The sequence below is a fragment of the Eumetopias jubatus genome, unplaced genomic scaffold (genome assembly GCF_037043125.1).
Source record: "Eumetopias jubatus isolate StellerSeaLion01/CBP00866 unplaced genomic scaffold, mEumJub1_p1.0 scaffold_10, whole genome shotgun sequence".
Classification (NCBI taxonomy): Eukaryota; Metazoa; Chordata; class Mammalia; order Carnivora; family Otariidae; genus Eumetopias; species Eumetopias jubatus.
The window spans coordinates 126,139,876-126,162,708 of NW_028274816.1; the positions used below are offsets into that span (position 1 = coordinate 126,139,876).

At 42.2% G+C, this 22,833-nt stretch overlaps 1 protein-coding gene across 1 annotated transcript in view; it reads right to left on the reverse strand.

The window, feature by feature from the left end:
- Positions 1–253: 253 nt before the first annotated feature.
- Positions 254–22,833, reverse strand: part of BLMH (bleomycin hydrolase) — a 46,804-nt gene continuing 24,224 nt past the window's right edge. The window contains exons 7-12 of the mRNA XM_028109388.2: positions 22,100–22,255; positions 21,042–21,200; positions 20,855–20,922; positions 19,486–19,603; positions 16,747–16,816; positions 254–1,199 (exon numbers count right to left, since the gene is read on the reverse strand). Of these exons, the coding sequence (XP_027965189.1) occupies positions 1,048–1,199; positions 16,747–16,816; positions 19,486–19,603; positions 20,855–20,922; positions 21,042–21,200; positions 22,100–22,255 (723 nt within the window). The 3' untranslated portion in view covers positions 254–1,047. The remainder of the gene's footprint in view (positions 1,200–16,746; positions 16,817–19,485; positions 19,604–20,854; positions 20,923–21,041; positions 21,201–22,099; positions 22,256–22,833) is intronic.

A 22,833-nucleotide genomic window follows, 5' to 3' on the forward strand; every position in this document is an offset into this window, starting at 1 on the left:
CGACCCTGGATCTGGATGAAAAATCGGTTAAGTGGCAGGGACACAAGCTCTCTTAGATGTGGTGCCTGGACATCCTCTGCGGAAGCCAGTGAGGATCAGCACCGGCTGGGAAGGATCATCTATACCACAGAGAAGGTGAAGCAGGGAAGCCCTGAGCGATCCTACTGTTTCTCTATTTTGAGGAGTATGAGTCACCTGGTTACTTTCTTTTGTTGCTAAATAAACTCTTCGATAGATCAAATAAGCCGCTTACTCTCATTTAGCAAAGTGTTTTATTCAAAAGCTTCTCAGCACCATCTAGTTGTCAGAAAGAATGGTATCACCTTTTCCTGCCCACCCAACTCCCAATTCCAGAGGCAGAAGTTAAAGCATTTGGCTAGAGCTCCCCCTAAGGATTTTAATTCAGATCATGATAAGGTTTTGGTTGTTCTCACATTCATCTTTCTCTAAGCCTCTACTTACCCCTGATTCAAGTAGAGCTGTGCTCCCCCACAGTTCCAAACAACAGGAAGGAATCATGTCAGACTTGATCAACCTCCCATTCCTGGGCTGGTGGAGGCACGTACAATTACCTTGAAAAAAAAATGAACTCAGCGACTGCCTCTAGGACGGACAGTGATACTGTCAGGCAGCGTATGCAGTTTGAAAGCTCAAATCTTAGGATAACCCTCCCCCAACTCTACTCTAGAAACAAGGAGCATCAGGTCCATCTTCTCTCCATATTCTTCAATTGCTCATCCTCTCCTGTCTTATGCAAAGACACTAAACCAGACCTTTTTGACAGAGTTAGGACAAACAGTGACATCTGATTAAAATGCCAAGAGATCCTGAGCTGTTGGAGATGAGCAGAGTACATCGTGTGACCTGATCTTTCCCTTTAAGAATATTTTGTTTCATCATAAAGTACACTTCTCCAAAGAGGTTCCTGGAGGAGAAATCCAAGAGTCTGACTGTGTCCTTGGGAACCCGGTAACTTTGGCTTCAGTCCTTGGATCTGTCCTTTGCAGCTACTTCAGGTCCCGGAGGAGGAAGGAGCTGGAGGCAGCATCAGTTGGCCAAAGCCCCCATGGGGTCCCAGGCCGGCAGGACAATGGGTTCCTGCTCTAACACAGCTTGCACCTCTTCAGGGACATGCTTCCTGTCCACCACCACCTCGTAGACATACTCAGAGAACCACTCATCTGTCATGCACAGGTAACCTGGAGGAAAGCACAGAAGCTTCATGAATGCAGAGGGCAAGGGGCAAAGAGCAGAAGCCCTACTGGCACCATAAAGAAGCTTTTCACAAAACTTGTATTTGCACACGGTTTTCAGCTTTCCCATCTAGAGCCTCACTCAACCTAATTCTTACTAACAATTCTGTGAAGCAGACAGAACAGGCAGGGCTGTAATTTCATCAGTCAGAACATGGGGGCTCGGAGTACCTAAGTGACATGCCCCGGCCGTGTGAGGTCACAGGTGACGTTCAGACCTGGGCCTCGCACCTAAGACTGTTCGCAGATCCCGTGCTGTTGCACTGCCCAGGCTGTGTGGGCTGAAGATGAGCGCACGACCCTAGAAGACAGGTGGAAAGGCTTCTTGTTCGTAGAGCCAACACCGAGGGGACTGGGCAAGCACACTAGTTCCATTCTTACCCTACCCACCTTCTCAGCATCACTGGCTCTTCCACCTTCCCCTCTACTGTAAATTCCTGCAAGCCACTGAGCTGTCAGGGGAAACCCGATGGGGCCGCGTCATCATTCCCAGGTAGCCGCTTGTTTGCAGGCGGATCCTGTGTAAGTCAAATGATAACACAGGCTTTGCTTTCCTAGTGGAACATCCGTGGTGAAGATCAGGCAGAACTGAACACTGAGACAGCATCTTGACCTCTTCTCCTCAGTCAGGCTCTAGGGCTTATGGATCTCTCCAGTGGGCAGGACTGTATGAATGCCCCAGGTTGAGCCCAGCGGAGGGAAAACGTGGTGTCAGCAGTCATCTGACCCGTCTGAGAAGCCTGCCTTTTACCGTTAGGAAGACTCAAGTGTATCTCAGGCTCCACTAGGACAAAACAAATTCCCCTTCAGGGACATACTTCCAACAAACCTAAGCGGGGGAAAGATGTTCCGCTTGAGCCACTGATTCTACTACAAAGAGGAAAATTAAAGTGAGAGACTGGAGTGTGTATATTTAAAACAAAACTGGCCAAGGAAAGAGCACAGAACCGTGAGTACGCCGGGGTACTGTGTGCACCTACACGCCCGAGGACTCACAGGGACTGGAGGCATCACCGCCACCACTGTCACACCATCTCACCACATGCGGCACCTATTCTATACCAGACGCTTGAGCCATTTTTCTCTCCAAGTGTTTGTGCAAGTCGATTTCTCTGCTGTATCATTTCTCATTACAGGGGACCAAGGGAAAGGAAGAAGATGTATGTATTTCTCCCAAGGTAGTCCTCTAGTGCAGCAGTTCTCAAATTTCCAGGCCCCGGTATATTCTTAAAATGACTGAGGATGCCACAGAGTTGTTTATGTGGGTCACACCTACCGATATTTACCATATTAGAAATTAAAACAAAGTTAAAAATATGAATTCGTAAGAACTAAAAAAAAAAATGAATAGAAATAATATATTTTTAGGAAAAAACCACTATATTCTCCAAGACAAAATAAACTTAAGTTGGAAAAATGGCTTCGTTTTACAATTTAATGTCTGGCTTCACAGAAGAGAGATGGATCCTTGCATCTGCTCTGTCTTCGATCTGTTGCAATCTGTTGTTCTGGCTGAAGGAGAGGAAGTAAAATCTGGCCTCACACAGATATGTTGTCGAAGGGAAGACCTTGCAACCCCCTAAAAGGGCCCCAGGGACCCGCAGGAGTCCTGAGAGCACACTGACAACCGCTGCCCTAAAGGCCAGACCGATTTAAGTAATTAAAATGCAACATGACGGCAAGTCTAATTGTGTAAGCTATACGGTGTCACAGAGGACATTATTTAACATGAAAACACAGCTGTTTTGGTGAGGTCATCTGTGTCCAATTCTCCTCTTCACCTCTGACAGAAGCCAAGACACAGGATGTCTACTGTCACAAGAAAACACCCTAGAGAAGTGCTCAAGGGCTCCGAGTCGGCTAAGGGAATGCATCTCTGTCCACTGATGCCCGCCTCCTGACCCAGCGCTCCTTTTCTCAACCGAAGGTACAGGCCAGGGGAACACAGACCAGCCAATGCTGTAGCCTGGTTCCTGCCCTGATTCAGTACTCCAAAGTCCCTGGCTTTGCTTGTGTCCATCAGTCGAGGACCTGGCCCTCACTATCACCTACACGACTGCCACTAAGTTCTCTCGACGGAGAGATAGTCCTGTCACCTGATACCAACTGTCAGTTTGGGCAGCGGAAGGGCCAACCAGTACCATTTCTTGCTGCATCCTAAGTCACTGCTTCCTGAGAAGGCAGAAATTATCTGCCTTCCCCAAGAGGGGCTTTCAGTGGGCAGGAAACCAGACTACTAAACACCTCACCGTTTGAGACTTTAGTCATCCTTCCCCTTCCCATAATGCAGCCTAAATAAATCCCTAGAGTAGCTCCGGACAGTGAGGCAGGGGAAGGACAGAGGCAGATTCATGTAATAAAGTTCTGTGTCCTTATGACAATACTATCGTCACACCATCAAATGAGTCTTCAAAGAATGCACAGAGAAAATGGACAATAAGTACATGTACATTATCTTGTTCCAAAAGCAGATCAGATTAAGTCCTCACAAATTAAAACTCGTATCAATTGCAATCCAGCCTCTCAGTGTCCCTACCTAGAGGACCTGCCTTGATTAGTCTCTCTCTTCAGGATATGAGTTCTTTGGGGGCCCACAAAAGCCTCACAGTCTAGGTGGCTGCCAGGTAATTGCACCTTGAGCAGATAATGAACTTGGGGCTGTTCTAACTGTTGTATCCTGCGTGTCTTGGGAGTTTGAGATTAGGATCAGTACGTCTGAAACCCGAGTGAGTGCCGTGTAAGGGAGCAGCAAAGTACCCATTCAGGCAGGTTTATTTTTTCAGGTAGGTTTAGAGTGCCCATTTAGATTTGAAGAAAGTTGCGGCTTCTAGCCCATAAGCACTTTGGCCACCAGGAACAGGTGTTCCCCAGGGAAAAAGGAAAAGAAAAATCTGCAGCAAGGAGCCCAACGTTATATTAAGGAAACAAAGTCAGCTTTAGGAACTAAGGTGAAATCACATTTTGCTTAAGCTTTAAAGTGTTGTTTACATGCAATGAGAAAGAAATAAAATAAGTGAACAGTCCCTCAAAAAAACTGCCAGCGTGTCTATATTTGTTAAGAGAAAGGGTAACGTCGGTCCATAAAGGGAAAAGCGGTATCTGTTGATACAACTCTAGACTGATTAGGCCAAATTCACACAGAAACAGAATAGTATTGAACAGGTTAGTTTAAGGGGAAGAAGATCTTTACCTGAAAAAAAAAAAAAAAAGTTTTCTGAAATTCTACCAGAGATCTAACACTTCAACCTTTCAGACTTGATTAAGGTGATAAATATATTATCAGTTATGAATTGATATGTTTTCTATTTTTTGCTGTCTTCTATGAGATATTTTACCTCACTGACAAATGATCTGTGGTTAATGTGGAGTGTTTTGGGGGGGCTATTTTTGAAAAAGGTGCGGCAAAATCAAGTTTCTGTTCTACTCTGATGGATGTCTCTGGCAGCATGTGGACCTAAGGAGGCCAGACTCTCGGGGCCTCATTAAGTCACTGCCGATCTCTCACCTGATGGTGATAACCTTAAGGTTGAAGAAAGCCTCCAAGAAAGGAAAGCAAAAATCTCACTGGCATTTGTCTCATATTTCCAAACTTCCTAATAAATACTGAGAAACTACTTCACGGAACATTAGCCAGTCATTTAAAATGAAGTTGCAAAGACCATGTAGCAACATGGAAAATATTTAAGTGATAAAAGTATATAAAAACGATGTATCTTACATAATTACAACTATGTTACGAATCTAGATATGCAGGTGGAAAAAAACCTTACAAAAAATAACAAAATGATAATTTTATTCAGCGGGGTAGGTGATTTTCTCCCCAAAACTTCTGAATTCTTATATTGGTTTTTTGACTCCCAATCCTACAGATTACCCAAATAATTAACACTTATTATAACCAATTTTGGAAACATACAGTACTTGCATGAACACAGTATATATTTTTGCATAATAACTAATACTCATTTAGCACTTACCATATGCTAAGCACTGCTCTAAGCATCGTGCATATATTAACTCACTGAAATATTGTTTGTAATAGCAAAAGACTGGAAATACCCCAAGTTCCATTAGTAAGGGAACTGGCTGAATAAACTATAGTACATGCAGACAATGGGAAATAATGAAGCTGTCCCGATATGGAAACATACTGATATGAAAAGCTTCCAAGACATGCTGTTGAGTGAAGTGAGAGCCAGAGGCAGGCAGGGTAACACAGTGTGTTACCTTTGATGCACTAAACCACACTCAGAACTGAAGAGAAACTAACAGAAACGGTAACCTGAAAGAGGGGAAGGGAGTGGAGAGTGACAGAGACAAGATTTCTCTTCATATGCTTTCTTGTAATTTGATTTTGGAACAACGTGATTTTATGATTTATTACAAGAATTACACTTTAGAAAGCAAAGCAAAACAAAAGCATACACATAAGTCTGCAGGGAGCTTCATTTCACAATGCAATTTCACATCCACTGTCTTTGTTTTGATTTTAATCCTACAACAACACTACAAGGCAGGAAGGGTTGGGGTGAATTGTCTAAAGTCATGTAGCCCGTGTTCAAACCTAGGTCTTCGAATTCAGTCTTTGCCATGGGGCTCAGCCCCCTCCTCTAGAGCATTCAGAGACTTGGCAGTTGGGGCCAAGGCAACAGGTAATAGCACATCATCTAGTTCCGGCACCTGTCTGGCACCGACTCCACCTGCTCACACATTCCTCATCAAAGGTCACGTCATGTGCCCAGTGGCTGCTTATGAGGCATTCTGTATCTTTAAATCAAAGAGACGTCATGGGTTCCGGGTGCATGTATTTAGAAGACAGAACAGGATGGGCTGGGTGTTCCCGAACCTTTCACTGATATGAGATATTCTTACAGCTTGATATTACCTGTGGCTTTTTCTCAGAAACAAAAGCTAGAGAACTTACAGAGTGAAAAATATGGTAGGGAAAGAGGGTTGTTTTGGTTTATGGGATGTATTTTTTTAAACCATCAAATCACAACCAAGTTCAAAGAGCAGAAGCATATGCTTCCGAGAAAGTGTCCTCTTCTAAGGAGTCTAGAAGAAGCCTGTCTGCCTCTGGGCCTCTGAGGAGAGAAGGCAACATACCAACCAGTCAGACTTCTCTGGAGAAGTCCCTGGACTAGTAAGCACGATCCAGATGAGCCTGAGAACACACACAATTCTGCCAGGTCTCTAACAATGGACAGGAGACAAAAGATTTAGATGACCCCAAGGGTCTATTTTCCCACTGAAACTCGATGACCTCTCTGACACCTCTCTGTCACTACTCCTGTTTCAGGCAAAGCTTGCTTTTTGATCTCCTCAAAAGCTCACACTCTTTCTTGGCCTCCTTCCTCAGACCTACCTGAAGCATGCACCCGAAGCATGCCAAGTGCTACCCTCTTTTCAGCTACCCTTTCTCTGGCTGGCCTCCCACTTCCTTTCCAAAAAAGTCATGACCTTTCCTAAAACTCCATTCCTCCTTGCAGACTCACTAAGGAGCCTTCACAGTTCCAATCACCCACCGTCTACCTTGCAATTTATCCCCTACGTTATTTTGCACTTACTCTTGTGTTTATGTTTTACTTATTCTTATAATAAATTACAAACACTGTATATGGAGCGAGATTTACAACCTCAACTGTCCCGTCCCCTCACTGCAGCTAGCACTGGAAGGGACTGGTAGTGCAGCCGACGTGGTAGAACGGGACAGCTGGGCTTCCATTCGCTCTCTAAAACCCGCCCAGAGCCTTTTCCCTCGACTCGTTTTCTGGCAGCTCCGCGGCAGCACTATTCACCACCAAGTTCTCCCTGACGCCAGGTGGTCCCCTGACTTCTCGCTAACCCCTCCCCCACCGAAGCTTCAGGGCCCTCCTATTGCCTCCCCACTGAGGGGGCCCTCTCCAGTTCTTCCTCCTTCTCGGTCACCTGCCTTCTTGGAGAAGTCGTCTCTTCTCTTGCCTTTCTGGGGCTACTTAACCCCGGATCTTACAGTCTGAGGAGCACACCACGAATGCCACTTCTGCCCCATCACAGCCCTCTTCAAGTCCCCCTCCTGTGTCCCTGGTGAATGCGTGTAAATTCCTCGGAGGGTCCAACATTCATTCCGCCGTGGTCTGTGCACGGTTCTCTGCATCCCATCGATAAATGTGAGGTGAAGCTATTGCTAATGGTTTTTCCTCAGCACTAGGCTTATTCACCTCCGCTGCTTTCTCTCATGAAACTAAGCCTGCGTGACGAGCCGTCCATCCGGTAAGCTGGTGAGGTAGCGCAATGGTCACACTACGATCCTGAATTCTTCAAGGTCTGAAACTGGAGGTGTGGGCAAGTTAAACAGCCCGCCTCCAGAAGGGAACGTTTAAGGGGCCTTCTTTTTCTGCCTTCATTTGTCCACCGGTAACATTAACGACGGAACAATGACAGCTAATATTTTTGAGCACTCCTTATATGCCTGGCACGGTTCTCACAACAACCCTAGGAGGGAGGTACAATTATTACCCCTACTTTATAGATCAGAAACGTACAGCTTTGGAAGGTTAAATACCATGACCAAGGTCATACAGCCAACAGGTGAGACTGCCAGGACCCAGGCGGTCTGGCACCAGTGTTTCCCCTTTATCCTTCTCCAACCAATGCAAGTACCCCGTGGAGACAATCAGGTGAAAACAGGAGATCCTCCCCACAGGAGAAAGCAAGTACACGCACAAAACTCTATGTGAGTGTGAGGAGATTTGTCCCTGAGACTGAGGCCTGGTCACAGGTCAAAAGGAGCTATGGTGCCATAGTTTGTCCCCTCTCACAAACGGCAGCCCTTTCCTAGTCACACACTGATAGGGAAGCAGCAGTCAACCTCAGAGCGCATGCTTGCTCTGTTCCACTCATGCGCACTCTTTTTCAGCCCCAGTCATGCAGGCTTTTTGGTTAATAAAGATGGAGGACGAGAGGTCCCTCTGAAGGAACTCTGACACCCAGGTGATAACAGTAGCACTTTTCCATGAAAACCCCGAGGTGACATAACAAATTTGTATCTTGCTCCTTTCCAGAAAGTCAGAAACCTCTGCTTCTAGCTCATATAATTTTCTTATTTCAGTACATTCCGCTCAATATTGCCTATAATTTACATTATTTGTGCTTGATATACAAAACTGAATCTCAAACAGATCTGCAAATAATACGTTATCTTTTATAGGTAATATACATTTTTAGGGAAGCTGTCTCTGTCAACGAGCCTGGGTGGCTCAGTTGCTTAAGTGTCCCACTCTTGGTCATGATCTCATGTGTCCTGGGATCGAGCCCCGTGATAGGCTTGGGGAGTGTATCCCTTTGCCCCTCCCCCAACTTGCATGTGTGCACTCTCTCTCGCAAATAAATAATCTTTAAAAAAAAGAAATCTGAATCCCAATTCTATCTCTGACACCGTGCAATCCAAGTCAGTGAAAACCTCTCAGTAAGTTTCAGTTTTTCACATACAACATGGGTATAATCACCCATGCTCATATCCCGAGTTACTCTACCTTGATGCCGTGAGGAAAAATACAAATGCATCAGCAAATTTTGAATTCTTATAAAGATGCTATGAACTATATATACTGAGTACCCCTGACAGAAATATGGAATACTCATTAAACTCTTCAGAGTTCTTATTAAAGATTTTTTATTTATTTATTTGACAGAGAGAGAGACAGCAAGAGAGGGAACACAAGCAGGGGGGAGTGGGAGAGGGAGAAGCAGACTCCCCGTGGAGCAGGGAGCCCGATGCAGGATTCGATCCCAGGACCCTGGGATCATGACCTGAGCTGAAGGTAGACGCTTAACGACTGAGACACCCAGGCACCCCTAAACTCTTCAGAGTTGTGTGGCAGCACACAGTTTGGAAACATGCTTTCATACATTATTTCATTTGATGGCTATATACAAACTGTAGGACCTCATCAGGAAACAGAAATTATCCATGTTACTGATAGAGAAATTGAAACTATACAGAGTTAAATTACTGTCCAGGATCTATAATCAAGAAAGTAGTAACTGTCGGGGCACCTGGGTGGCTCAGATGGTTAAGCGTCTGCCTTTGGCTCAGGTCATGATCTCAGGGTCCTGGGATCAAAGCCCCACATCGGGCTCCTGGCTCAGTGGGGAGCCTGCTTCTCCCTCTCCCTCTGCCTCTCTCCCTGCTCAGGCTCTCTCTCTCTCTCCGTATCTCTGTGTCTCAAATGAATAAATAAAAAATTAAAAAAAAGAAAAAAAGAAAGTAGTAACTGTGTCTCCTGGTTCCAAAATATAACATTAGATGAAGAATATGATGACTTTTTTGCCTAGATATCCAAAATCATATGGAATAGTTTGGCTGGTAAGGCTAGTTTTCAGGAAGCAGCAGAAGTCCAGATATAATAGGAATCACCCACATAAATTTCTTTCCAGATTAATCTCTAATATGTCAGTCTCTTTGATGGAAGTCAAGACTCTCTTTTAGGAGGAAGTCTAGAAATTTCACTAAAATTAAATCAGGAACAGAGAGGCTATTTGTAAGAAAAGATGAAGAATGTGGGTTAAAAACAATTTTAAATGTTGATGTATCTGAAAGGCACAAAAGCAATTTGAAAAATGAAAAACTAATCTTGGTTCAAAATAAAAATTGGAGAGACAAAAATTTTCAAAGAAATGTTTTCTGGGGCACCTGGCTGGCTCAGCTGGTACAGCATGCAACTCTTGATCTTGGGGTTGTGAGTTCAAGCCCCACGTTGGGTGTAGAGATTACTTAAAAAAATAAAATCTTAAAAAAAAGAAAGAAATATTTTCTTTCAGTGACCACTGCAGATTTAGGAAATAATATCCTCCCTACCCTCACTTTAAGGTTGTATTATTTAGTATATTAAGAAACTAGACTTAATGGACATGAAGAACTCTGTCATGATAGTTCCATGTTCAGAGCTGTGCTGTATCAGACTTTAAAACTAAAATATATCTCATGATTAAGTGAACCAATCATAAAGAAGTCAAGTTCCATAATAAAATGGTTCATTAGGAAGACCATCCAAGAATTCAATTTATTGACTCTCTCAAACACTTTGTTATATGCATGCCAGAATTTGATAATTATTGAAGTTGGGTAATGGGCACATGGGAGTTCCTTAATACTATTCTGTTTACTTCATAGATGCTTGAAATTATCCATGATAAAAAGTTAAGGAAAAAAAACCCCAACATATTATAAAGCAGCATGGACACAATAATTCTGGGAAATAATAGGTGGCTAGAGTTTTCTTACTTGCCCAACTCACAATGTGCTATATTTGAACATAAACCTTCACTGGGTACCCCATCCCTCCCTCCTTCTTCAGATTCCTAGCCATAAATGGTACTCCATGAGCCCCTTCTCCTGGCATGAGACATGTATGAGGTCTCTAGATCCTTTATAGTTTTATATGTTCCCTCCACCACTAGTATCTGATCACCAAAGATCATGAATTAATCTGTTATTCCCATGAGTGGAGTAGATGCTACTGGAACAGAGAAGCTGAGAGGAAGCAGAGTTTCGTGGTTAAGAAAATAGGCTCTAGTGTCAGATCGTCTGAATTATACTTCCGGCTCAATCCCCTGTTAGCTGGATGACCTACAGTTATCTTGGCTTAAAGAGTGTGGTCTTTTCAGGTGAATTTCTAAGAGAGAGAAGCACTGAAGGTAATTTCCTCTATTTTAAATTCTTAAATGTTTTACAAACTATTTTACTCTAATAAGCCTACCAACTTTTCAAAATGAAAGACAATGTCACAACTCCCAAGATCTGTTGCCTCATCCAGTTGTGAAATCCACCTTTTTTTTTTTTAAAGATTTTATTTATTTGACAGAGAGACCACAAGTAGGCAGAGCAGCAGGCGGGGGGGGGGGGGGCGGGTGCGGCGGGGAGAAGCAGACTCCCCGCTGAGCAGGGAGCCCAATGCGGGGCTCGATCCCAGAACCCTGGGATCATGACCCGAGCGGAAGGCAGCCACTTAACTGACTGAGCCACCCAGGCACCCCATCCACCTTTTTTTAAAGACTTTTATTTTTTTTAAGTAATCTCTACATCTAATGTGGGGCTTGAACTCACAACTCCGAGATCAAGAGTCAGAGCTCTATTGACTGAGCCAGCCAGGCACCCCTCCATTTCTGATATGATCCATAAACGTACCAAATGCACAGCCAAGGGGCGCCTGGGTGGCTCAGTCGTTGAGCGTCCGTGGGAAGATTGCTTCTCCCTCTCCCACTCCCCCTGCTTGTATTCCCTCTCTGGCTATGTCTCTCTCTGTCAAATAAATAAATAAAATCTTAAAAGATGATTTTATTTATTTATTTGACAGAGAGAGAATGAGAGATAGAGAGCACGAGAGGGAAGAGGGTCAGAGGGAGAAGCAGACTCCCTGCTGAGCAGGGAGCCCGATGTGGGACTCGATCCTGGGACTCCAGGATCATGACCTGAGCCGAAGGCAGTCGCTTAACCAACTGAGCCACCCAGGCGCCCTAAATAAATAAAATCTTAAAAAAAAAAAATGCACAGCCAAGTATTTTAAGAAGCAGGTAAAAAAAGAAAGCCATGTTGCTAATACAACATGTTAGATATATATCCAATTTTCAGTCCCACTGACTAAGAATACTGGAATTCACCAATAGGAAGTAACCCACTGGCCCCAGTAAGACAAGAATTAATTCCTCTTTTTATGTCTCTTGGGGTCAGAAGGTACTTTTGTCCATTTTGGTAAACAGGTTATTCGATTTACTTAGTCATCTCTGTGTAAGAAAGGCCATGAACATAACCAATGGGGAAGACCAAAGCCAGGCCTGGGCAGAGGGCAAGGGCAGCATGCCTAAGTATCTCTGCTGTGTTTATATCTAGCTTGTATCATCAACACTGCTTTTTCAGAAACCATCAATCTTAACAGGCAGAAATCCCAAAGAGAATAGTAACAAACTGTTAACAATGTTATCTACAGAAACAAAATCCTAGCAATGCTGTTTAAGATTGTTTTGTCTCCTGAGAGAGCACAGAGGTTCTGCCTCACACATGCTGGCCAGTGCCCACCAGGCTGACAGACAGGAGGGCCTCGCTGGGGTGAATACCTATCATCAGCATAATAACATACTACACATACCCTCTAAGGTCAGGCCAAGTGTGCTAATTAAGTTAGATCATATTTTCTTTCCTTCTTTCCGGTTAAGTAAAAAAGAACATTGCCAAGGGGTGCCTGGGTGGCTCAGTCAGTTAAGCATCCATCTCTTGATTTTGGCTCAGGTCATGATCTCAGGGTCGTGAGACAGAGCCCCAAGCCCCACGTCGGGCTCCATGCTGGACGTGGAGCCTGCTTAAGACTCTCCCTCTCCCTTTGCCCCTCCCCCCCAAGAAATACATGAAAATAATTTTGGCTTTAAATGAACTATTCCCTACCCCCACTCAGCTCATATCTTTTAGTTCTCTACTGAAATGCTCTGCTCAGTTATTCAAGAACAACAAAAAACTTAGTTTAACCTTAACTAGATAGCTGAAGATTTCACCAAGAAGGATTACAGGCAGATCACAGGAATCAAGACCTCAGCTCTCTCAGCATAATGGAATTAGTAAGTCAGCAAAAACAAAACTTCTAAAGAGGTACAGTTGAATGGGAAAAAAAATAACCAAGTGGCCCAGAATCCTCTTTAAGAGTAGGTATTTCGGGGTGCACCTTAGTGGCGCAGCTGGTTAAGCTTCCAACTCTTGGTTTCAGCTGGGGTTGTGATCCTGGGGTTGTGGGACTGAGCCCCACGTCAGCTCTGCGCGTGGCATGGAGTCTGCTTGGGATTTTCTCTCCCTCTCCCTCTGCCCTTCCTCCCTGCTCTCTCGAGGTCTCTCATTCTCTCTCTCTCTCTCAAATAAATAAATAAATCTAAAAAAAAAAAAAGAGTAGGTATTTAGGTTCAAAGTAATAAAGACAATAACTCACACTACACAAAACAGAGCATTTGCCGGACTTAACATGCGTTAAATGGATATCACCACGTAGTGTAAACCCTGATAGTTGTTTTTCTTTCTTTTTTGTAATTCAAGTTCCCGACTTAAGCTTTGACTGCCAAGGCATCCGAGACAAAGATGGCTAACTCAAACACATCGCCAGCCACATGACTAGATAAAGAGCCAGGCCACCTCCCCCCACTGAGGCTCCTTTGTTTTAGAGATCCTAGTTGATTCTGATAATTGACCATTTAGGCCGCTTGCTTCTTCTCTTCCCACACTTTAAGCTCCTGCTCTTATGTTTTAAATTCACCAATAAACAGTGAGCCTTTGAAACCCTAGTCTTCCACCCACAACCCGCTTTAAAGCAGAACTCCAGGCACGTGCATGCTCTCTGTCTACCCGCAACCTTGTGTGGCCCCAGGTGAACTGTGTAATTTCCAGATTCTGTAAGCAATAAATCTTTACTTTTTCAAAGTTTCCTGATGGTTATTGCTGAAGGGCATTTTGCAATCAGAATAAAAACCACAAGGGCTGGTCAAGCCACAACACTGGTTATTGACAGGTCAACAAAAACAACAAAAAACACACCACTAATCTACAAACCGAGTGACTGTTACAGATGGAAAAATATCATGGAAGCAAGCCAACAGATCCAGGCTCATCTAAACCATAACTGTAGTCCTTTTCCTAAACACTAACCTTTATGATAACAAACCCAATTACAGGGACCAAATTAGACCAAAAATGAAACAGAAGCTACAGAGGTTCATCTGAAGCAATCTCCTATGTTTTAAAATGTTACAAATATCAAATCCTTCCAATTCAAGACAAGTTATTCCTTTGCATCCATTTCTTAACTACTACCAATTTGCAGATGTAACTAAATGATGAGTTATCTTGATTTTTCTGCTAAGTTTGTTAAGGTTTCTACCCTTCTCCACCTAATCCCAATGTATATTTGCCTTAAAATAAAATTCATCATATAAGGAATCACCAATTTAAATATATACTGCACTTTAATTCATAAGTTAATATAACAAGCAGCCCATAACCACAGAACAATTGCAGAAATCACAGAAGGGGCACACCCAACTGATGATGAACAGAAATGCACTAACAGTGCTTGTATTTGTTTACATAGAAACACTGAACTGCCGAGTTTCATGGCAGATCCCAGGGATGGTCAGCCAAAATCCACCAAGGATCACATCATGCGGAGATGGAAAGACTTAGAATAACAAATTAAATGGCTTCCAGGTTTTGGCCTGTGCTGCTGAATCACAGCATACTCAAGTCAAGTTCAACAGGGAGGTTAATAGACTCTTCTAAGACAGTAGTTTTCTTTTTTTTTTTTAAGATTTTATTTATTTGAGAGAGAGAGAATGAGAGAGAGAGAGCACGAGAGGGAAGAGGGTCACAGGGAGAAGCAGACTCCCAGCCGAGCAAGGAGCCCAATGCGGGACTCAATCCAGGGACTCCAGGATCATGACCTGAGCCGAAGGCAGTCGTCCAACTGAGCCACCCAGGCGCCCAGTAGTTTTCAAATATAAATGACATCAGCTCACTTCCAAACCTGCGCCGCGCCCCCCCTGCCCCCAACCTCTTACCCTTGGAAATCCTAGGGCTGACAAACAGTTGGGAAATCACTATCTAAACGGCAACAGGCAAAGAGTTGCTAAGATCTCTATTTTCTTTTTCTTATTTAGTAAGGAAATTTCTGGCTGATCCTTGGTTGGTGGGATATGTGCTGAAGTTTGATTCCAAATGTTTGGGTATCTCTCACAGGATTCCCTACCTACTTCTTCTCAGTCTTCTAGCTAGTCTAGTAAGCTGTGGTTATTGCATTTTCCCTAGCCAGAATTTATCCTTGGTTGGTGGGATATGTGCTGAAGTTTGATTCCAAATGTTTGGGTATCTCTCACAGGATTCCCTACCTACTTCTTCTCAGTCTTCTAGCTAGTCTAGTAAGCTGTGGTTATTGCATTTTCCCTAGCCAGAATTCACTGGCTAAATGTTAAGACTATGGACTCTGGTAAGGAGCTGCTACAAAATAACACCAACACACATGCATGTCACACTCTCTCGCCCAATACTCTATGGTGGTTGCCACTTTGGGTTTGAAACTCTAAAAACTGGGTTGCCTGGGTGGCTCAGTCATTAAGCGTCTGCCTTTGGCTCAGGTCATGATCCCAGGATTCCTGGGATCGAGCCCTGCACCGGGCTCCCTGCTCGGCGGGAAGCCTGCTTCTCCCTCTCCCACTCCCCCTGCTTGTGTTCCCTCTCTCGCTGCGTCTCTCTCCGTCAAATAAATAAATAAAATCTTAAAAAAAAAAAAAAGAAACCCTAAAAATTAAGGCATAAAAACACCTCAGGGGCACCTGGATGGCTCAGGCGGTTAAGCGTCTGCCTTTGGCTCAAGTCATGATCCTAGAGTCCTGGGATCCAGCCCCACATCAAGTTCCCTGCTCAGCGGGGAGCCTGCTTCTCCCTCTGCCCCTCCCCCCCACTCCTTTCTCTCTCTCTCTTTCTCTCTCTCAAATAAATAAAATCTTAAAAAACACCTTAAAAGGGTTTTATCTACTATGAAAAGTTGTCTTTAAAAAGTATGGTCTCAAAAATTTGCAAGTATATGGGGTGCCTGGGTGGCTCAGCTGGTTAAGCATTTGCCTTCAGCGCAGGTCATGATCCCAGGGTCCTGGGATGGAGCTCCATGTTGGGTTCCCTGCTCAGTGGAGAGCCTGCTTCTCCCTCTTCCTCTGCCTCCTCCCCCCTGCTCCTGTGCATGCACGTGTGCTCGTTCTCTCTCTCCATCTCAAATAAATAAAATCTTTAAAAAAAATTTGCAAGAATATACCCTAAACTGTTAATCAATGGTGATCTCTGGGTGATAGGATTACTTTACATTTTTATTTTCTTCATTTTGCTTATATACATATTTTTTACTTTTCTATAACTCATATTACCTGTTAGCTTTTTAAGCCTAATTACTATAATTTCCTTATGACTTCGGCCTGGGTTTTGATATGTCAGAACAGAACAGTTCTAAACGGTAAGCAGAGCATTCGTCTGCTCTTTGGACTTCACAACTTCTAAGGAGACTCCAATAAATGGCTAAAGTTTCTTGCCAATCCCATTCTCCCACTCAGAAGGTTCTGACTTTCTGGAGAGTTAGTGCAGTACATGAAAACACACCAAATGCTATATATAGCAAGCGTCCTGGCAAAGGAAACTCAACTTTCTCATTGGTCAAGTGGTTCTGGTACAAAGAGGTCTAGTAGGGTCAACATGGTTTGGAATGAATACCAGCATATACTGGTCTCAGAATCAACTGTGGGTTCAGGCACAACATGCTGGCCATCGGGATCATGGAGGCAAACGAGATCCTCAGATTCTCTGTAGAAGAGTCTAGCTAATGAACTAATTACTGAAAAATGCTACACACTAGGGCAGCCTTTTACCCATATCTCTTAGGAGGCAGAGAGTAGTGCAGACTCCAGTCACCCTGAGTTAGCATTACCAGACTAAGCTCACCTTTGTGGCCATGATCTTCACCCCATGAATTCTCCACTCTCCATTTCACAAATGTACCATCCTGATCATCCTGCAAAAGAGTGGATAACAATGTATAGTCTGAAACAGATCCCTCCTGCTGAGGTGTCATGTAATTTTAGCCCTTCTTCAGCCACTCAGAAGAAACAGTCTTCTCTACACAGCCATGATATACATGGTCAGGGCCATATATTCTCTACTATAACTAAAGGGATACTCTAATAGAAGTGAGGTTTAACTCTCTTGGGAGTAAAAATGCAATACATGTAACAAAACAACAAATACTATTTTCTCCTTTACATTATATTCTACACCAAAAATAAGCGTATTAAATTGCTACTTGGGTGACAATATGAAATATTAAATTACTAAAAGTGGTGAATACCATCTGAAAACCAGGGACCCTTGCTTTTAATCAAACAGCATTCTCTGTAAAGGCTTCCCACTGTATTCATTTTAGAAATGACTCTAAGACCTAGTCAGAGTTTTAAAAAGAAAACAAACACATTCTCATCATACTGCCTAATTTTCTACTTAGTGGAACCAAGTAATGATACGCTCCAAATGTGCACTTTTAAAAATGATTCAGTTACACAAATACTGAATTTAATACAATAGAGACTGAATGGCAAAGTGAAAGTAAAAAGACTACTTTCGTAAAACAAAAGCCAGACAGTTCTACTGTTCTCCCTCTTTTGTCTTCATTAATGAAATGAACTCAATTATAATCTTCTTAAAGGGAGAATGACACTTAATGATAACCTTCATTCATAACCTTTACTACAGTAACACAGAGAAGGATAGAGGAAGGCTCCATTTGGGAAGACTTTTATCTTTTACATTTACCCAGGGCATTTGCTGATGTCAAAACAACTCAAATCTTTGAGAAGAGAGCTGGCTCCTAATGATTTCATCTGTCAACTCCTACTTGCATATAACTGCATGAGTCTCATCTACATGGGATCTGATTTTTCTCTTGACAGTTTTCTTAGATCTCAGTAATTTTCAGTCTCAGAAATAGCCAACAATCAAATCAACAAGTTTCAAACACCCTTATCTGTACTACCTCTTAATCTGGGCCCCAGGTACCTTCAAAACCACATAATTAAACTATACATTCTGGAGTTAGCCTATCAGATGTCTGTTTTGGTTTTCTACTCCCCCCATTGTAGTACATTTTTACTTTCCTTTTAAATATACTGTTAGAATCTATACCACCTAAGGTCATTTACTACAATGAGTCTGCAAATGTTTCCTCTCCTTGGCCAATGAATTTGTGCATGACCTAGACAGAACTGTTCTCTGTGTCATCTACACATATGGAATAATACCTGGACCTCCACCATAGGGATTCCAAGAAATCAGCAACCAAGAAAGGATATCCCAGAATAGAGCTACTAGCATTTATCTTTGCATAATTATTCAAACGCAGTGCAAATTAGTAATGGTAGTCAAAAACACAAACTAGAGGGAAGAGAGAGATTTCAATATAGAATTCCAATTGTGGTAATATAAATTCTGCTTTATACTATTAGCATATAAAATAGCTCCATATCCCTGAGGAAAAAAATGGCACGTTTATAAGCCATAAAAATGGCATGTTTATAATCAAAGAATGGAAGTTCCAGAGAAAATGACCCAGTGTGTATGATTTTTATTTCTGAAAATTAGGAATATAACAGAGATGGAAAATGATTAAAAAAAAAAAACTGAACATCTCCTGGCAATTACAGGTTTTTCATTTATTTTTGTTTTTTAATAATTCTCTAAATAATTTAAAAGTTTAACTTTAATTTAAGGAGCTTTTGTTAAAATCCAATACAGCAGGTCCAAACAAAATATAAATAAATATAAAAATATAAAATATAAACCACTTAGTATTTTGTTCTAAGTATTTTAGTATTTTATTTACTTTAGTATTTTGTTCCTTTTTTTAATAGTATTTTATGAAAAATGCTTTCTAACACTTTGCTTGTCAAGGTAGTTATTCTGTGACTTTGTTTCCAGTAATTTGACTAGAAAAGGAACATCTTTTTTTTTGTAGTGGTAAAGAATTAAAGTAGTTTAAAATTTTTTTTTCCTATGATCCATGAGCACAGGAGTGAAATATACACTCTACAGCCTAGAAATGGGGAAGCTTATTTGTGAAAGATAAAATTTCAGTTATTGTTTCCAACACTAGGTTCTAGAAACAGTGATCTTACTATTCAGAGTATTTCATAGGAAACTCTAAATACTTCATATCCAATTTCCTGAATAGCTCTGTATAAATCCAGTAATGGGCAAGGAGTCCACAGATTACTGTTATTGACATTTTACTGCAGAAGAATCTGAATGACAAATGAAAAGAAGGTAAGTCTGAAAATATAAGTCATCAAGATATGAACACTTTCAGGGCATATTTTAATTCCTTATACATAGAAGTTATCTTCTCCCCCAGGTTCTCTCGCTGACCTCTCTTCACATCAAGAACTTCCAAAGTCACAGCAAAGCTGTTACTTCCTTACTCCCTTTTGACCCAAATTCTGTTCCTCATGGAAAGTTCCTATTTTTATTACCTCTGAGCATGCAGCCAAACCCCAACTGACGTGAGTACAGTGTCTTGCTTAGAAGCTAACTTTTAACAGAAAACACATGAATGAAGCTCTGTTAGGTAACAGTCTACAGGAGAATGTAGGTCCATCTGTGCAAACACTGCAGTAAGCATGCTGAGGGTCATACCTTCTCTGAGACAGCAGTGAAGGTCATGGCGTGGGTCATAAGTGACTCACCAAAAGTCAACCTCTCAGCTTTATTCATGTTCTTCAAGGAGACACCAAACACTAACTCATGATCATAGCTGTAAAAAGAATGGTAGTACAGAATAAAGACAGTACAATCAAGGGGGAAAACTGGCTTCTGGTTGTAAAAGGAACATAAAAGAAACTGAAGGAGCTCCACAGTTCCAAATGAATATGGGCTGTAGCTCTTCAGAGAATATGGTATACATGCAGAATTTGGTCTCTCAATGGGATTCCATTCTCTATGTGCTACAAGCGTACTGAGGAAAATATGAAGTAATTAAACAAATGCCCCATCTCAAAGGCTGACAAGATGAGTTTGTATTGGTTATTTTGGCAAGAAAACCTTAAAAAAAATCTTTTGAAGTAACTTCTTCAAAAAATGATCTCTTCTGGGGCGCTTGGGTGGCTCAGTTGGTTAAGTGTCAACCCTTGATTTCGGCTCAGGTCATGATCTCAGGGTTGTGAGATGGAACCCCGAGCCCTGCATCAGGCTGGTGCTTGGTATGGAGACTGCGTAAGATTCTTTCTCTCCTTCTGCCCCTCCCTACCCCTCCCTCTCAAAAAAAAAAAAGTCTCTCCTGAGCTGAACCACCCAGTTCAGAACCATCCAGTTTCTGAGCTCATTTAGACCACTACTGATAGTGAAATTTAAACAAATAATGTCAAAAATATTGGAGAATATTGTCAAAGTTAAAAAAATTCATGAATTCTCTCTTTCAGATTTCTCTTCTCTGTTCTTATTTACTCAACTTCTCATAAGTAACGGTAAGAAACCATAAAGGGGTTTACTTTAATAGTCAAGGAATTCTGCATGATTTAGTTAGCAAATGAACCTTCACTGCCATAAACAACCAGGAGGCATGCTTCAGAGTATGCATGCAAATTAGTCCTAGTAGTCTTAACGACAAAATAGATAAGGCATCAAAGTAAGAGTAGTAGTTAAGAAGGATGAAATAGCAAACAAGAAGTCTGGAAAACCCTTCATTACATCTCAAATGTACTGAGCAGATTTATACAGTAATCAATTTTTTTTTAAGTGTTTTTCTCATATAGGATGGCTTTTTAGGAACATGCAACAACTTCAACTTAAATATGAAGTATGATCTTGACTTCCCAGGTTACAGCATATACGTTATGTGGAGTTTATGCCATGAGTCCTCAAACTCTACAAGATAGAAAGAGAGAGACCCACCCTCAGGCCAACCTTAATCTTCGGGTGAACCTCAGCTGAGTCATTTCATACCAAGAGTGCACTCCAACAACAACAGCCCACAGATGATTTTCTATTTTAAATTTCTTGTACTCACACATTCATGTCACTGAGGCCTAGCTTGCCACTGAAGTGTTTTCCAACATCACAGCCAAACCACACAGCCTAGAAATAGAGGAAAGAGGAGAAAAGAAAGTCAACATAAATCCTGTCTTCCTCTTACACCAAACAAGCAGAGAAGAGGTTTTTAACCCTAATGGGGAAGACACAGAAATGATACCAACCTCTCCATCTTTGATGGAGGCGGCGACCATCTTTTTCAAGAAGTCAATGGGCTGGTTGTTATATAGAGTTTTTCTCCCGCCAACCATATTGCTTAAGTAGTCCACTGTGTAAACTCTGTTGTACTTGTGCTGTGGCCGAGGGTCATTCACTAAACAAATCTATTGAGATTAATAACATGTTGATTAGAACATAAAGCCAGGAACCTCAAACAAGGCTTCACCTCTCCTCCAAATTCTTATGTGGGCATCAAACTCATCACTTCTGCTTGCAAGAAAAAACATTACAAATACCTTGCTAAATAACAAAGAAACCAAAGGTGGCAAAGTCATGTGAAGAGCGATTCTTGCATAATCTAGTTAGTGCAAGGAACACACTTTGGGAACTGCATCTACTTGTTTTTCCTACTGGCAAGAACTGCCCCAAAACAAATTCTGAAGAATTGCATGCACTGAATAAGGCAAGATGGAGATCCCATCACTCTAAGACTCCTGTTCCCAAGTTACAAGACAGGCTCAATTCCTAGCAACACAGCAACCAAGCTGAGATTCCACTCCCAAAACAAAGCCACTTGCTTATAGAAGGGTCCAAATGCCAAGGAAGTAAGAGGTTCTGGTTATCTGGCTAGATTGGCGGAGAAGACCTGAAGAGAGCACGAAAAACTAGGATGGACAGTGCTCCTTTCCATGTCAAAGTCCCCAGTGAGGTCCGTGGTACAGAGGTGCTCCGAACTCACGGCGAGAAACACCTAATCTCCTTTTCTTGTCTTGCACCTGAGATTGATTCTGGGCCCAAATCAGGGGAGTGTGTGGGAATTAAACTGACTGCTGGCCTATAGTCAGAAGTTTCCGGAGAGGAGCACTGGGGAAAGGTGACAGATCCTCAGATGACCAACTCTATCATTAGGTACATAAAATACCTCAAGAGGAAAGGAGAAAATAGTTTGTTTAGTGTCCAGTTTGATGACCATGCATGTTAGCTCAAGAATCTTAGACCCTTCCTTGTAGACAACAGGTATTTGAAAGTAAATAGCCAGTGGCTGCCAGTGCCAGTCTCCAACCTTATTTTCCATATTGAAGAGTGGCTTGACATGTTCCCTGTAAAACTCCAACGGTGTTATGGGGCCAATCTTCTGATAATTTTTATCTTTGTCTCGATACTCCCAGGTGAATGTCTCTGGTGGATTACCCAAACAAATGCACACCACTCGGAATATCTGGAAGAAAGAAGGGGGACAAATGAGCAATGGCTAGGGAAAAGTGTTATTTTTTACCTCTTTGTTTTCCTCAAGCTTGAGAAACACTAGGAATCAGCAGCTAATTCAGGCCAGAAGTTTCACAGGAACTCTAACACTGCTCCAAAAATTTGAAGGCTGATGTCCAGGATTTGATCAGCTGACTTGTGAGTTCATAAACAGTCTGAACAATGCAATTCTGAAATGTTAATATTTAGTACTTAGTATTTGCCCTGCAAATTAAACTCCTTTAGCCAAGAAAGAAACCACTCACCACTGATACCCAACAAGACCTGGGTTGCTGCTCTGCTGATTATATTTCAAGTGACAAATAATGGTGCACATTATAAATGGATTTCCTTCCCTTTAGGCATCTAGGTTTTCCTTTGATTGTGACAGGGGTCTCCACTCATAGAAAAGACGTTAACTTTTCAGTTGGAGCTTGGGTGACAATGCCTATTAGAAGTATTATTAGAACAAGAATAACTTCTAGTGGAAGGTATCATTTTTTGGGTTATGAGATCCTACCATAGTTTCTAATAATGTCACACCTTCAAGTT